The 17,266-nt window shown below is 36.3% G+C and overlaps 1 protein-coding gene across 1 annotated transcript; it reads left to right on the forward strand.

The window, feature by feature from the left end:
* The first annotated feature begins 6,720 nt into the window (after positions 1 to 6,720).
* LOC113031423 (uncharacterized) lies at positions 6,721 to 9,669 on the forward strand. Its single transcript, XM_026183488.2, has 5 exons — positions 6,721 to 6,877; positions 7,695 to 7,952; positions 8,468 to 8,755; positions 8,843 to 9,118; positions 9,200 to 9,669. Exons 1-5 carry the CDS (start codon positions 6,820 to 6,822, stop codon positions 9,319 to 9,321), a joined length of 1,002 nt encoding a protein of 333 aa, XP_026039273.2. The 5' UTR covers positions 6,721 to 6,819; the 3' UTR covers positions 9,322 to 9,669.
* The last annotated feature ends 7,597 nt before the right edge of the window (positions 9,670 to 17,266 follow it).

The raw sequence follows: 17,266 nt of genomic DNA on the forward strand, positions 1-17,266 counted from the left end.
CTATAGACCCAGTGGGTAAGTTGGTATATACATTATAATTACATTTATGAAACTGGATGTAATTTCTGACCAGTTGATGCAATTATTGGTTCAGAATTAAAGCTGAATATTTACATGTTTCTACACATTTCAGTTGTTTGATTTAAAATTTGCTTCTCTGCATCACCACAGTCAAACTACAAAAACTGTGTCTTGGATGCAAAAATCAAAAAAATATTTTTTGCATATATCTGTTTTGATATGTTGTGTAATGATACACCCCACAGAACCTAACCTTTTCAGTTGCTATTCAGTACAACTTTTATTGAACAACCTAAATTTAAAAAAAAAAGGGTCATACTCTGTGTAAAACGAGAATATTTCTGTATGTGTTGTTAACTGTGAGTTTCACACTATTCATCTTACACTACCTGTTTACATAGGCGTAGCACTATGCAGAATACATAATTTATTTTTTGTTTATTTTCAGATTATATACTTATATTGTCAGTGCCTGTGCTGAAAGCTGAGTCACCCTCTGACCTCTGTATGACCTCTGTAGGATCCTGGGCACACATGGGTTTACAGTTTCACAGTTTCAAGATTCCCTGAAACCACAACTTTCTTTGACTTGACTCACACTGGTGAATCTCGTAGCCATCTGAACAGATAACTGTCTAATTTGACTCTAAAGGTTTAAAATTTAGAATCAGCTGTACAACAGTATAATATATAGAGTCATCAAATTACAGGGTAAAAGTCAGGTATTTAGGGTATTCTTACTGGTGTCAACCTTTAAAATGCATCTAATATGACCCAAACAGTATGTAAAGGTAAAAGCGTTGATTTATCTGACTGTGGTAACTCGACCTGTCAGGCATGACTAGGGAAATGCCACTATCAGTGGTGCATGGATGAGGTACCAACATATGTTTGTGGGTTTTACTGTTATATCACTCATATTTTTTCCATAGCGATGATACTAACAAAACAATGAATGTTCATTTTAAGCTCACAAGAAATGTGTTTTTAAGTACATAACTTTGCTTAAAAATATAAATATGTTTGCCAAAGACACATAGTACCTCCACAGTTTTAATAGAACACTGAAGTTGGCCGGGGCAAAATATGTCTCTCTGAAAGCCACTTAAATCTGACAAATTACAAAATCAAACAAATAAGATAATTATTGCAAATGATAGGGCAATTTTTTTTTCAAAAATATGATGATGAATTTTTTTTTTCATTTGCATCTTCCTGGAATCATCAGGATTTCTCATCAGTGGAATAGTAATCGCATGTTGTGTCATCGTTGCTGCAGCTGTAGCTGGCGGCTACTACATCTATGAGAGAAAGTATGTTGGAAACATCTTGGAAACAATTTTAAATTGTGAATGTGTGATATCTGTGTAGTTCTACTCATGACTCCAGCTTGTGATTTGTTGTTATTTCTCAGGATAGTTAAAACTTTTGTTGCATTTTGTTGTTTTTATGCGACTATGATAAAATAATTATGTCTATAACGGTAACTGACATAAGAATGTGAGTAAAGCTGTGTTAAAATACACTTGGAAATCCTATTTTTAAAACTTTTATAACAGTAAAACTTAAACTCACAAAAACATTTAAGGTATATAGAATGATTGTGGTTGTATTATTTATTTTGTAAAAACATTGAGGCTCCATGTTATTATTATGTGACAAAAGGTCAGAGAATGCTTGTGTTAGTAATGCATAGTAATGACCTTTTAACTCTCTCAGCAGAAGACATCTGAACCAGTCCACACACAGACAAACTACCACTGCAACAGGTAAAATTCAAATAAATAAATAACATGTAATCATATAAATACCAGTACAGTTTTTGGTGGAGCTGCTTTAATTTAAATGCAAAGGAAAACACAAAATCAGATGGTGTGTAATACAGGTAGCGTCCCATTTGTTCTGTGATGTTTCCACATAATTCCTCTCCAATTTTCACTGTTAGTATGTCTGACAGCCAAGATTTACTTTTCTGGCCTGTTTGTTATGTTTGGCTGCTGAGAGAGAACGTGTAGTAAGTTGACGGCTTTGCTTTTTTGTGTTTCTGTGCGTGTTAGTATTGTTTCCCTAAATTATTTGTTTATTTTTAAAGCCGCTGAAGGCCAGAATAATCCAGCTTCCTCTAGTCAGGTAAAAGTTTTCACTTCTTTTATGTTCACCTATGTTTGCAAACTGTTTGGAGAAATCATGGTCTTTATAGTTTTGTGTGAGTGGCTACAGGGTATTTGACCAGGACTGCATGGGCTGATTAATGATTATGCTAACTCCATATCAGTTCAATATTTTATCCAATACGATGAAACGAAATAGAAGTTATCCCCATATGTTAGTTCTGTTCATCTGGACGTAGCGTTTTCAGTGGGAGAAACATTATGTCACCCACTCAAAACGCTATGTCCAGATGAACAGAATCAACTCTTGGGGATTTACTTACCTGGATGATTGAGGATGCATCAAGACATAAATGGAAGTTACATCTTATAAAATCTAACACAAAGACAATAAAATCCTCTGTACTTTACATCTGTAATGTTTCTGTCGTCTCTTTTTCATTTGTAGGAGCTGAACTTTACAAATTTGAGGTTTATCCCAAACAAAAATATACATAGTGACTCTGCACATTATGCATCCTCCCCTCCCTCTTATGATGAAGTCATGCAGGAAGTGAATAGATTAAAATAGTACTGGACACCAAAAGCAGTGAAACCTGAACTTCTCTCGTAGTTCATTCATTGTGAGCTTGTCTGGACTGGCCTTCCGACTTTCCTTTAAAATGTGATTAACAACCAACCAGCTCTGAAATTTACTGTCACTGGAAATGTGTTTCTATTTATTAGTTTGATATTTCTTTAAATAACTGTATATCGTGTTTTACAGTCGATGTAAAATGCAGTTACCTAAGCAGTACGGTAATATTCTTTATATTTGATTCAAATGTTAATCTAGCTAATGTTTGTCACAGGTGTGACATAATGTAATATCATGGGATTTCATATGAGATTCTAGTGTTTATTTGTTAAAAGTAACACTCCTGGATACTACTTAATGATCAGTTTGATGAATGATTAATGATTTTTTGCTGCTTAAAACTGCTTAAAAATACCATTTGTCATTTTAGGGTGGGGGGAATATTATTAGTTTGTTTTAAAAACATATATAGGCACACAAAAACCTTTGATTTTTTTTTTTCCTGGGAGAAATTTCCACACACAAAGTAATTAGTAAAGTTATTGTTTTATTATCCCTTCAAAATGCTCATTGAAATGAATTATAAATATATTTTTAGGCCATTCTGGATTAACTTTTCTACAGTAAAGAACAGACATTGCACTTACAAAATAACAACATGCTCCCTATGTCAGCATATTTCAGTAGTGTAACTAGAAGGTATCAGTACGCAGTCTGTGTCTGTGTAATACAACCGAATACAAGTTGTCAAGCCTGGAATTCTGTAACAATATCAATTCATTAAATTGCAACACTTTTTGTACCAATAAAGGTATTAATTACATCGAATCCATTTATCGAATCCCGTATATACATTAGTATCAAAGAATGTTCTTTGAACATCCTGATTGAGAGAGTCGTTCATTATAATTATTTATAATTCACTAAAATGTATTTTTCTTAATGGTGAGCAAATTGAAGTGTTGACAACCAACAACCCAGAAAACCCCCGAAGGCTCTGAAGGGAAGTGGATAAACTTTTACCCTCTGTGTAAAGTAATAACTTTAGTTTATAGCACATGAAGCTCTGGGAAACGACTTTCCTATCTCATGCACTTGAGTGCTCGTCTACATGCTGAGATGAATGTGTCATAAGTGTGTCACCAGTTTACAGCGTTCCTCTAAGCTCAGAAACTGTGTTTGTAATAATATGCATCATTTTTCTAATAAACTTTTTTGTTTCTTCTGCTTATTGACATTTCTCACTTCTTCACACCTGATAAATCACATGGGCCCTTTTTTTAAATACAGACTTACACATTTATTTGTCTTTGATTTTTCTGAGAATTAGATGTTGCAAAGAGGAAACGTAAATGCACTGGGGAATAAGGAAGAGGAATAAATATAAGAAATATCCATATATTTCTGTCACTCCATGTTTCTCAGAAATGCAGCAATCATAAAGCATATCTGTGGTAACACCCAGAGAGGAGGAAATGAAAGAAAACATGTTACTCCTCCTCTTGCAAAAAGAACTTAGAAGGATGTAGTTCAGGTATATTGCTAAATTTTTATGCTTTTTTGTTTTTCTGATGTTAGTGTATTTGATATACACTCAACATAAGGTTATAGCCATACAATGCAAGATCTAGAGGAATGACACAGCATGAAACTGCAGCAATAAATTCAAAGTTCAGCCAATAAATTATATTCCGGTTATCCGACCTGTTATCACAACAATGCAATAAGATAACACTGTACCAAAAGTACCGGTAATGTGTTGTGACAAAGCCTGCTAAATTTACTAACCACATTGCCAAACATATACTGTCAAGGCAAATGTAACAGTTCACCAAGCAAACAGACTCAGAGATGTTCTTTTGGAAATTTTTCTAAAATGGATGACTCAGCTTTTCTTGTGCTCTTCTGAATAGAGACCTCTGACGTTGTGCCTGGAATCTGCTGGAGTTAGTCCCTCAAGTTTAATGGTCACAGCTCACAGTATTCCTTTTACCTCTGGTACCACTGTGGACCCACATCCCACTACAATGTGCTGGATAGTCTCTAGGACATCTTTGCACAGTCAGCCTATTCAGTTCTGTCAGTTGTGTTATACTCCTGCCTCCATGGGTCTGGTGCTTAGGGCCCATCATTGTGCTGCCGTGATTAGTGCCTCTGTGCTGTCCTTTAGGCCAACCTTTTTTAGCCACTGCTTGGATTTCCTGATGTCACCTACATCCTATGTTGTCAGTGGTACATCATATCCAGGGACTTGATCATCCATGATTGTTTCTCCTCATGTTCCTCATCACCATTTGCCTTCAGCCACCTAAAGTACTTTTGGAGAAAAATTCTCAGGGAACCAGATGACCTTCTCTAAGAACTTCTCCATCATCCTGATCATAGAACCTCAAGGTGCTGGACTTCAGCTGGACACCCCAGTTGTGTCCAGCCCCATTGTGAGGAGTTTTTGTGTGTTGACATCAGTGACATATATCCTCTTCTGTGCCCAGCTCTGACCATTAGGATGTATGTATTGAAGGCTTGGATCTTTTGTTTTATTTCATTATATATATTTTTTTGTTTATCTGAACACATACGTGTGTGTGTGTATATCTACATATATATTCGTATCTGTAAATGAAAATATATGTAGTGTGTATATATTGTTTTTTTGTTTTATATGTCTGAAACAAATAAAGATACAATACAATACAATACAATCCCTACCATTCCACTGACTTCTCAACCATTGCCTTACATTTTGGAAGTATTTTGTTGTGGTTGTGGTGCTTTTCCAGACTTGTGCTGTCAGGCCTTCATTGAATAATATTACTGTAGCTTCTTCATGCCTGAAAGTCAGAGTTAGATATCTGCCTTTGTGATGTTCTGATTGTAAAACTTGTTATTTTTGACATTTTTCCGAGATTCAACTAAAGAAATGGGAAGAAATTATGGGTTTGTGACTAAGTGTCTAAAAGTAGAATTTCTGATTGGTTCTTTGCTAAGTGTAGACAGCTTGAGTTAGGTGCCTCATAATGCTGAATGGTTTTTAATTCAGTGGATTAAAAAGTAAACACTCCTTTAAAAAAAGGTCAGGTACAAGGATTGTAATGAAGAGCTCTAAAAGACTTTCAGAAAGCCTGGACCAAGACCACTTTTTAAAAAAGGACAAGACAGTTTGGCTTCTTTGGAAACAAAATATAAAGACGTGAGGGATGACTCAAGATGTTTGCACAGTACTGTCTACATGGCATAGATTACAATGTTTCTTTCTATTGTACTTATACCAGTAATAGACTGACAGCAACTTTTACTGCTTGTCTTTGCCCTTGTTTCAAAAGCCCCACCTATTTGAGCAATGATAATTACTGAATTATCTTAGTGTGTGACAGCAGGGAAGACTCATCTACTAGTGTCAGAAAACATCTGACATAATAAAAAGCTTATCGTTGTGCTGCCATCAGAAGTTAAATTAGGTATATTTCATAATTCATACTCTATCTTCTATGTAATCACGTTCAAAGTGTCAATCACAGGACTAATGTTTTAGATTCACGAGGGCTAGAAAAGATAAGATAACTATAATATTAGCTGAGAACAGAAATATATAGTTGGATGTTGCAATATTACTGTGTTACTACCCATCTGCAGGCTTGTTGAGAGAAACCAAAAGGTCTAGGTATTTCTTGGTGAATATTTTTAATGCAGAGGTTATTTAGAGGCAGAAGGAACCAGAATTAAAAGACTCCTGTGAGACAGTGCCATCTAGTGCTTTGAGGAGTGCACTATAAACATCTTCAATTTCACGCAGCTTTTGACTAGTCCATGCATTAATACAAATAAAAACCAAACAAAAAAATAACACATGCAAACAACAACAACAGAATCTAACCCATTCTTTGAACTCTATTTGACCTCTTTCCTCACTTGTTTCAGGGAATTTCCACCTTCTGCTGATTTCATCATCACGTGAATTCCAGTATTAAACAACATCAGTTGTGAAATCAAAGTGTGACTGTAATCTGCACTGTTTTAACAGATTTAGTAAATGATTTAAAACTTCCTCCCAGTAACTCACGGCTGTTATAAAAACAAAGAAGGTAAAGCAACCCTACAGCAGAGTCAAACATGGCGAGTGTTACTGTGACATCCTGTTGGAAGAGTCTTTTGCTGGTGGCACTTATGGGTGAGAACATTTCATTTGTGTTCACTGTTATTATTCTTTTAAATGCTGACTATGAACATGAATGACAATAGTAACAAAGTAACTGATACATGAGGCCCAAGAATAAGGGTCTCTGTGCTTTGATTCAGGTTTTATTTTAGCAGATATTTATCACATTTATCCATACATAACGTCTTCTGAGTGTAAAGATTTTTCCTCGTGATTTAAGAATACATGGAATGAATTAACTGAGTAAGGACTGAAAAGTAGCTTTTTCTTCATATTATGTGATCCTGTTTGTGAGGTTGTTGTGCCCAAACTGTGCAACAGCCTTCCTCAGTCACTCAGGTCGGCTGACTACGTTAATTAATTTAAGTGACTGCTGAAAGACAGTTGCTTCTTTAACTTCTGTTTTCATGTAAATTATCATTATTATTTGTATGTTAGCAAAGTTTATATTTGACCATACATCTGTGGAAGCAGCAAAACTTTTTTTTTCAAATGTGCTCTTAGAAAAAATGTTTGAATACTGTCTTTCCTTCTATCACGTACATGTAGGTTAAGAACTACACTTGACAGCTTTGAGTACCTGCTGATTCTAATATAAGTCTTACATCATCTTTTTCTCACACTTAAGTTTGTCTGGACACACGTCTGAACTCCTGTTTAGTTAACTGATACTTATGCAGATAGATATCCATTATGGAGTAATGGATTATATATTATTTAATTCTCAGATTGAGTTATTTTGTGCTTTTAACCAGTATTGTACCAGTATTGACACAGAGTGGCTTTTACTGGTATGTGTTACAGCCATCCTGATTGCTTTGTCCCTCAGGTTTACCAGGTTTGGGGACCAAGGTGCAGATTTCTTGGACTGGCAGGGTGACAGCTGGTTCCCCCACTACTTTCACATGCTCATCTAATTGTTTTCCAAACTGCATCTACACCTGGTCCTTTAAGGCCAGCACAGTCAACGGGAGCACATTAACTTGGACACCAGATGGACTGGATGATACAGTGAAACTGCAATGCACTGTCTTCAATCCACAAACAGGAGTCTACACAAGTACTGACACCATTGTAGAAATTACAAGTGAGTACATCAAGTTAAATGTCACATTAAATAGTGGAAAGTAACAAAGGTACCTTTTATTCTGTACTTCTAAAATGTTTGCCTTGATGACAGGAACAAGGTGAGTGTATGAGTTACACATAATTAGGACACACTACATGGACAAAACTACTTTGCTACCTACAGATTACACCTACCCTGTCATGAGGCCCTGGGCTTTTCAGCTGATGCTAATGCCAAAGGAGGTTTAAAACTGCAGTTATTGAGTCAGGAGGGAATATCTAAGAGGAAGGAAATTCCACATACTGATTTTTATCAGTGCTGGCATGTTATTACATCTCATTCAAATTCAGTGATATTTATAGAACAACACATTCTTTCACAAATATTTGTAAAGGCAGACTGCATGGCTAGGTGCTTGACTTTACATACCTGGGACAACTGAATGCAAAGATTAAGAGGTGTGGCTTAACACTACTGTCCATATTTTTATTCTCACTTTATGAATTAAAAACGTATTTTTTCTTTTTGTACAGATCAAATATCTGTACAAGTCAGTCCGCTGAACACTGTACCATCTCTCAACCAGTCATTAAATCTCATCTGCCATGATGCCAGATTTAGTGATCCACAAGGTCTATCAGACCTGGTCTGGTATAAAGATGGACAAGAGGTGACCCTGCGTGAAAATATGTGGCTTCAGCAAAACAACCTCACACTTCATTTTGACTCCCTGCTGCCCTCTGATGCTGGTTTCTACCAGTGTCAAACATATCTGCCTACATCACAGACAACAGTTGTCAGCCTGGGCTATCTACTCAGCTGTAAGTACAAGGATACAGAGAGGTTAAACCAGAACAAGAAAGGCTGTGTTTTGTCATAACTGCAACAAGCTTTCTAATCTTTTGCAGATGATCAGTGGAACGTCAGCATTAGTGGACCTGACACTGTGTTTCCTGGTCAGTTAAGTGAGTTCACCTGCCTGACCAGCTGCACCTTAAATGTGGAATGCACCATCAGGTGGGAGTTCAGGGGAGGTTTCCCTGTTGGAACCTACTTTTCAGTTCATAAAAATGAGGTCAGGTGGACTCCTTCACTACCTGGGACTTTTCAAAATTTCACCTGCATTGCAGAGAATAAAGCTGCTGGACGTTCTGCTGAGGCCACCAAGATGGTAGAAGTTAAAGGTACGCACAACTTTTTAGCACTTGCTTGTTTCTATTCTTATTGCTAAATCAATTTCAATTACTTTCTTTTTCTCTCAACAGATATCCCAATCTCTGGATCGGAGGCGATGCAGCTTAGTGGACTTTTTGCAGGAATCCTCAGTCTGGGAATGTGGGTCCTCTTGGGTTGGGCTCTAGAAACAGTATACTTATATTCACTTTAAAGAGACAGTTCACCCCAGTATCAGCTTTATGCCCAAATAAACACATGACTACACCATGGATTATCATAGAATAGTTACTACAACTAAATGCAGCTGATATCTACAAAACCTTTCAACTCAGACTTACACTCCAGAGAAAAACAACATAAATTTGATTTGGGGGTTTTAGTGTGAATATTTTCCACGCTATTTATTTCTGCAGCAGCTTATTCTGTTTATTATTATTTGTGCAAAAGAAACATATGTGATGTCAAATGTTAGAAAAGTAGAAGCAGTGTTTTTTCTTATGAATTTTTGTAAAACATCTGAACTCGCATATGAAAAATAAATTATGTGCATGAAGTCACAGTTGGAGTTGATTCCTATTTAACAATTAAAGTTGACACATGATTTCCTTTATGCTCCTTTATAGTGTACGTTTTAATTACAAGCCATTTGTAATTAAAACGTACACTGTAATTAATTTAATTTAACCACAAGGTGTCACTAACAACACAGAAGCACTGGATTTCAAGGACAGTGGAACATAAAATGTAAAATATTTCTGTGAATGATATTGCAATAAGTACTCTGACTGTTTTGTTTTTTTCAAAAACAAACCTCAAGATTTATTAAAAATTCTTTCACTGGGATGTAACTCCTTCAGTGAAAAATTACTTTTGTAAAGCCAGCTTGATAAACAAATTGTGTGACGTCAATTCTGCGCATGTGGTCAGTGATTCAACAATCTGTTTCATGTTCCTTTGAAAGTGAACAATTAATGCAGAGAAGACAACCACACTAAGCAAACTGAGAGCGACTGAGGTTTTTACCTTTGTTTTTCTCTTTTCTTCTTTTGTCATATCTCAGTTGCTTTGTCAGGCGTAAGAATAGGTGGGGAAAATGAAACTAAAACATCTGCTTTCATTTTGTTGTAAAAGAAACCAACATTTGCATGTTAACCTCATTGTAGTTTCAGTTGAAATGCTGCAAACTCTGTAGTATATGTATATATATCCTGTGTTTAATTATAAACTAGAAAATGTAGGTTGGTGTTTTATGTTATGTCTGTTATGTACTTTCTCTTTTAAATTATTGAAACAAAAAGATATTCAAAAAAAGATTAATTCCAAAATGGACCAAAATGGAACTTTGTGGCCAAAATGCAAAACGCTATGTGTGGCGGAAAACTAACGCTGCACATCACTCTGAACACACCATCCCCACTGTCAAATATGGTGGTGGCAGCATCATGCTCTGGGGGTGCTTCTCTTCAGCAGGGACAAGGAAGCTGGTCAGAGTTGATGGGAAGATGGATGGAGCCAAATACAGGGCAGTCTTGGAAGAAAACCTCTTGGAGTCTGCAAAAGACTTGAGGCTGGGGCGGAGGTTCACCTTCCAGCAGGACAACGACCCTAAACATAAAGCCAGGGCAACAATGGAGTGGTTTAAAACAAAACATATCCATGTGTTAGACTGGCCCAGATCTAAATCCAATCGAGAATCTGTGGCAAGATCTGAAAACTGCTGTTCACAAACGCTGTCCATCTAATCTGACTGAGCTGGAGCTGTTTTGCAAAGAAGAACGGGCAAGGATTTCAGTCTGTAGATATGCAAAGCTGGTAGAGACATACCCTAAAAGACTGGCAGCTGTAATTGCAGCCAAAGGTGGTTCTACAAAGTATTGACTCAGGGGGCTGAATAATTACGCACACCCCACTTTGCAGTTATTGATTTGTAAAAAAATGTTTGGAATCATGTATGATTTTCGTTCCACTTCTCACGTGTACACCACTTTGTGTTGGTCTTTCACGTGGAATTCCAATAAAATTGATTCATGTTTGTGGCTGTAATGTGACAAAATGTGGAAAAGTTCAAGGGGGCTGAATACTTTTGCCCCACAGGGAACGGTTCTGGCTCTGTTTGTCTTCACCATCTACACTGCAGACTTCTCCCACAACTCCATCTTTTACGGTGTAGTCTGCTGAGGTGGCAAGATCTCTGCCGGGGACAGGAAGAGACTGAACAGGTTGATCCGCAGGGCCAGCTCTGTTCTAGGATGCCCTCTGGACCCAGTGGAGGTGGTGAGTGACAGGAGAATGGTGGCTAAGTTGTCATCCCTGTTGGACAACATCTCCCACCCCATGCAGGAGACTGTGACAGCACTGAGCAGCTCCTTCAGTGGGAGACTGCGGCACCCACGGTGTGGGACGGAGAGATTTCGCAGGTCTTTCTTCCCCACTGCTGTCAGACTCCACAACAAAGACTTTTGCAGCTGATCAAACACACAAACCCACACATGTGCAATAACACCAAGTGCAATACTCTTTTCTGACAAAGTTGTATTTTTACTCAGTTGTATATAGCATTTGTATTCTATTTTTAACCTATTGTAGATATTATTTTATTTTATTCTATTGTATATAGTATTTTATTTTAATTTATTCTATATTCTGTGCAGTTGTGTACAGTATATTATTCTTATTGTATTCCAGTGTTCAAATAAAGGTTATCTTATGTTATCCTAGGTTTCCTGCAAGACCTGAGGCATGACTGTAAACAAATATTGAATCTGACTAGGTGTGCCCTCCAAGGATCCATGATCTGCTCACACCTGCTCACACTGAAGTTTTTTTTTTTTTGTTGAGATGAAGTCAGGCCTCCATCAAATGTTTCTGTTTCATTCCCTTCTTTCCCTTCAGGCTCCGTGCCAAGTAAGGAAGGATGACGCTACCTGTTTATGGGAAAAGTGATTTCTGATAATATGGGTGCTGTAATATAAACTCCTCATATGAGGGTATCAAGCAGAAGCTCTTCCTCTTCCTCATTAACATTTTATTACCATTTTCTACTTATTTATTGTTGTTTTTGTTGTTCTCATTCTATTTACATGGTCTGACATTTACTTTGTTTTTCAGATGTATCATACAATATACTTGTTTTAAAAAGTACAACAGAACTTTGTATATGATGAATTCAAAACATATTACACCAGATACATTAAAGTCACATGATGACAGCGATGTTAAAAATATTAATGCAGAAGTCTGACAGGTAGTTCATACTTTATTCAAACCAAATAGTGAAACATGATTAAGTACCTAGCTTAGCTTTTAATTCCATTACATTTGATTGATTAGCTAGCTAACTATTGGCTATTGGTTATGTCAAAAATTTGTAGATTAAACTACAAAGTATTGCATTCACTGGCTGAAATTAGACCCACCATTTCACCCTTAGCATTAAAATGATGTGTACAAAAACCATTATCAAATGCAGGATGCAGCTATACTACATCATATTTGTTTGTAAAAAAAAACATAAGGTTTTTTATAAAACTCTGCCATGGCTCATCAAATGTTGTTTTTTCTTTTCTAGGACTGTGAATAGTGATCAGCAATAGGGAACTAAAGAGTTAAGACTATAATTTCATGTCAACAGGGCCCCTCACACTTACCTTTAAAATCTACAAATGACCTATACATCAATCACATCTTCTGTTTGGCCAGTATACACAGCACAGGTTTGCTCAGATGCTGAACTTCGTCCCGTCATAGCTCAAACAATACACCCGCTGTTTACTCAGTGCTATTGAGAGGGGCATAATGGTTTGCCTGTGCTTCACATCCAATGTGGGAAAGAGTATTTCTTAGTGTGTGAAAACAATTGGTTGTCTGAAATAATACAGTTTTCTAAAAATTGTATCACCTTTCTGAGAAGTTTGACAAGCATGAAACCCAGATGATCTATACCACCTGCAGATAAGAAGCAAGTGGAAGCAAGCAGGAAAGTTCCTCATCCTTACTTGGCTTGGCCAGGTTGCGGTTTTTACAAATCACAGTAGGAGGGCGTCTGTCAACATCCTCATTGGATGTTGACAGATCCGTCACATCTGTCCCACAACTTAGGGTCAACACTACCCTTACAGTTTTAGGTGAGAACAGATAAGTAAGAGCTGATGTTCAAGGTTGGGAGAACCATTTTTGTAGAATTTCAACTTGTTTATTAATAATGGTTTGAAGTTGGTAGTTTCTCACCAAACATTATAACTGAAACACAAGCATTTAAGGTAAATGTGAAAGCATAAAGTCTCAGGGAAAGGTTGGGAAAAAATATAAGAGCTTTTCCTAAAGTGTTTTTTTATTTGTACTTTTTAATATTAGCATAATTTTTTTTTTTAAGTTAATCATTTATTCTGAAACATTTCAGCAAGTCACTCTGACACTTGAACCCTTCACCCTGGCTTTCATGCATTATATTTATTACTCACTTTTTATTTTGGGAATGCTGAAGCATGCTTTGAATAAACTGTGATCAGTGTTGAGTAAATACTATGAGATGAAATGCATGTGGGTTTTACAAAAAATGAAATCATCTTTTGTGGAAGTCCAGTTTCTGATAATGTTACGTAAGGAAAAAAAAAAGAAAAGTTATCTAACCTTAAATGACTTTAAATGACGCAGCAAACTGTGTAATGTGAGGCAGAACAAAGATAAATCCCATGAGCAAATAAAGGCACCATAATGAATGACATATTCAAAAAGCCAAAGCAAACTTAAAAGAAACTGTGAACACTGGCCATAAATTCTTACAGTTCTGTAAGGTGACCAAAAACATTTCGACACACTGAGGGTAAGCGGGATGGAAAAACTTTAAAAATATGCTGATGGAAAAACTTTAAAAATATGCTGATGAATTGTTTGCACTAAACACTTTACTGGAACAGGTTTCTGTTGTAATGAAAAATGATCCCAAAATAATATTGGAAAAGGTTTAATGGAATTCAGGAGGCCCCTGTCTCGTGGTATTTGGACTAACAACCAGCAAAGAGAAAAACAGCCTGTTCCTTACTGTATGTCTACGTGCTTTTGCCGTTTGTTGTTTTTGGTGTGCTGTTCGTCACGTTGCAGTGTCATCTAGTTTCTGCCTGCCCCCGTGTCTGTCCAAAGTAAGTAAGTATGTTAGTATGCTTCTTTTATCCCAATCGTCATTTCCAGTGTTGAGGAAGTTATATTGAAAAAATAATTAATTATAGTTACTAGTTATTTCTTCAAAAAAGTAACTGAGTTAGTAACTGAGTTACAAGAATCTAAAAGTAAGTAATTACTTGAAAAGTAACTATTGCTTTACTTTAAAAAATGTTTAACCCCCTGGGATCCAGGGTATAATTGGCCATTTTTAACCACATTTTACCTTTAAAAACTGTTTACTTTGCCTTGTTTGGTATCATCCTTTTCAGCACAACCTCACGTGTCTGAATTTACAGTTATGTTTTCATTTTGACATACTGTATTAACACAATTGATATGCAGTAAGCCGAACACAGCTTCAACCGTCTGTTTGTTGACAAATAGTAACGGGCCGCATTTTCTTGTTAGCAACTGTAACGGCGTTGTAACGATACTCGTTACTGAAAAAAATAACGCCGTTGCTTGTAACGCATTCCCATCACTGGTCATTTCCATGCAACAAGGTTAATGATACGAATCTGCTCAGACCGCACCTTTTATTTGAATTTACATGTTGTTTGCATCTGGTTATTTGCAGGTGCTCTGGCTTCGTCCCTCAGTCCAAAGATGCCTATTTGGTTAATTGGTAATTTTAAGCATGGGAGGGTGTGGTTGTCTGCGTTGTTATGTTAGCTCTGTCATGACCGAGGGTGTAACCCACCTCTAAGTGAGCTGGGATAGGCACCAGCCAGAACATGGATGAATAAAGCAGAGAACTTCAGCTTGTCACATTGTTTCTGGCTTTTTGTCGTAGTTTAAATGTTCAGATAAAGCAATTTGAGAAACAATGTAGGGTATTTAGACCAAAATATTTTGATACTTATGGCAGGGATTATATATAATATTTTTTTATTAATTATTTTAAGGTAATTAAAGCACAAAAACAAATAATCAAATAATAAAAGAAATATGGCTAAATTCGTGCGTAAAGTTTTTGCTTTGTCTGTATTGTATGCTGTCCTAAAACGTCATGGCTAATGATGGTATTAGTTTAGGAAACAATGATGGTGTAAAGCACAGTCATCGTTTAGTTATATTAGTTATATATTCAGATATATTCAGATATTTATAAGTACTGTTTGTAAGTACTGATGTATTTTATCATATTTAATCATTAAAATTAAGAATAACTAGAATTAATATTCATTACAATTAATACACTTTAACTGTATGCTTACTGCAAAAACTCATTGTTATGAAGTACATTTGTAAACATTTATTTTCATCTGTTTGGCTACCACAGAATGAATTATGTGCTGATCAGTGTGAACCTAAGAGTCTGAATGAATTCCGCAGCTCATCAATCATCAAGTGCTCAATTTTATTCTCCTTCCAATCTCTTTCTTTTGGATGAACAACAGCTTTGAGGTTACTTCCAGTTACAGAGCTCAGCTGATGTTGATGAAAACGCTCTCTGTGATCAGTGTGACCTGCTGTGACCATGTAGTAAACTTTACCATCAGCTGTGAGTTGGGCAATAGCATATTCACTACTACTGCAGTTTTATATACTAATATAATCATTGAGCTTCAATACACAGTTCTTATTTTTCTGTATGTCTCTCGTCTGCCTAATTGTCATTGCTTTTCTGAGATGGACGAGATAACATAGCGCTCAAAATGAACGGACCGAACATTTTTCCTTTTTAGCTGGATCCAATCTGTCTGCGGTCTGTTCTGCATTCTCCAATCATCCAGCTCAGTTTTAGTGGGTTCAAAGCTGTTACATGTCAGCAAGTGGTCCATATTGCTGTCTGGCCTTCAACAATCACGCCAACATAAGAAACGACATCACCGCAAATGTGCTCATAGCAAGTGCATTTGTTACTATTACAACAACAACATCAGTACTTCTTGGTTTTGTTCCAAACTAACTTTGTTTTGTTTTTTCTCAACACAAACTGTGTTCACTGTGGAGCACTGCCTCCCTTTGCTTTTCACAGATGATAGCACGTTCACTGTGATGGACCGAGCAGCGAAGGAAACTTAGGTACAGGTTAAAGGGAAAAAAAAAAAAAGATTTTTTTATTGAACCCCAATAAATAATTGGTTAAATCATGTAAAAAGAATCAAAATCTTGGGCCCATAAAAGAGGTCAAAATAACAGAACTCTACTCAAAGTTGACAAACCATACTGATAACTGAAACAAACTGAACTAACTTAACGAGACAAAGGGGAAACTTAACAATGGCTGATCACCCACAAAAGCACAAAAAGGGGTAAAACACACAAAACCTAACTCCAATTACCCCACATGGTCCTAAATTATGAAATGAGCCAATTTGCAGCTTTCCATCAAGGCTTGTTCTGCCCCTTTTCCACCTGTTGGCTCCTCAATCAAGGGACGGGAGCAGCTCCAACTAAAGTAACTCAGAAAACAAAGATTAAATCATACATAACAGTGTAAACTAAAATGTGCACACTTATTTTAGAATACTGTGTTATGTGGATATGTGAACTAATTCTAAACCAAATCCAGTTATTCATTGTCCTGTAAATTAATTCCTATTTGAAGAAAGACAAATGTGAATGTGATGTTATGTATAAGCCTCTACACTAATATGGTGGCTATTACCACTGTGTGGCTGTAAGTGCAGCCATCACCATTATCTACTAGAAATACTGTCATACCTAAATTAGGATGTGACCTCAGCTAGTGAATGCAACACCCTTGTTTTTTACGTGTAGCGTGATCATGTCTTTGTTTGCCATTTCCTTGCTCTATCAACCCTATTATTGGTTTATTTTCACTTAAAATCGATTCAATGTTTATAGCCTTTAACACCACATGTTATTAGGTGCTCCAAAAAAAGAAAAGCAGATATCGTGTATATTGAAAATAAAAAATTGAGCTGATTGTGAGAGGTATTTGTGAAACTTATTTATTTATTTATTTTTATTCTAGTCTTATGGGGGAAAGAAAATTGTAATTTTGTTTACAGATGAATAGTGCATTT

Source organism: Astatotilapia calliptera, chromosome 11 (assembly GCF_964374335.1).
Source record: "Astatotilapia calliptera chromosome 11, fAstCal68.1, whole genome shotgun sequence".
NCBI lineage: Eukaryota > Metazoa > Chordata > Actinopteri > Cichliformes > Cichlidae > Astatotilapia > Astatotilapia calliptera.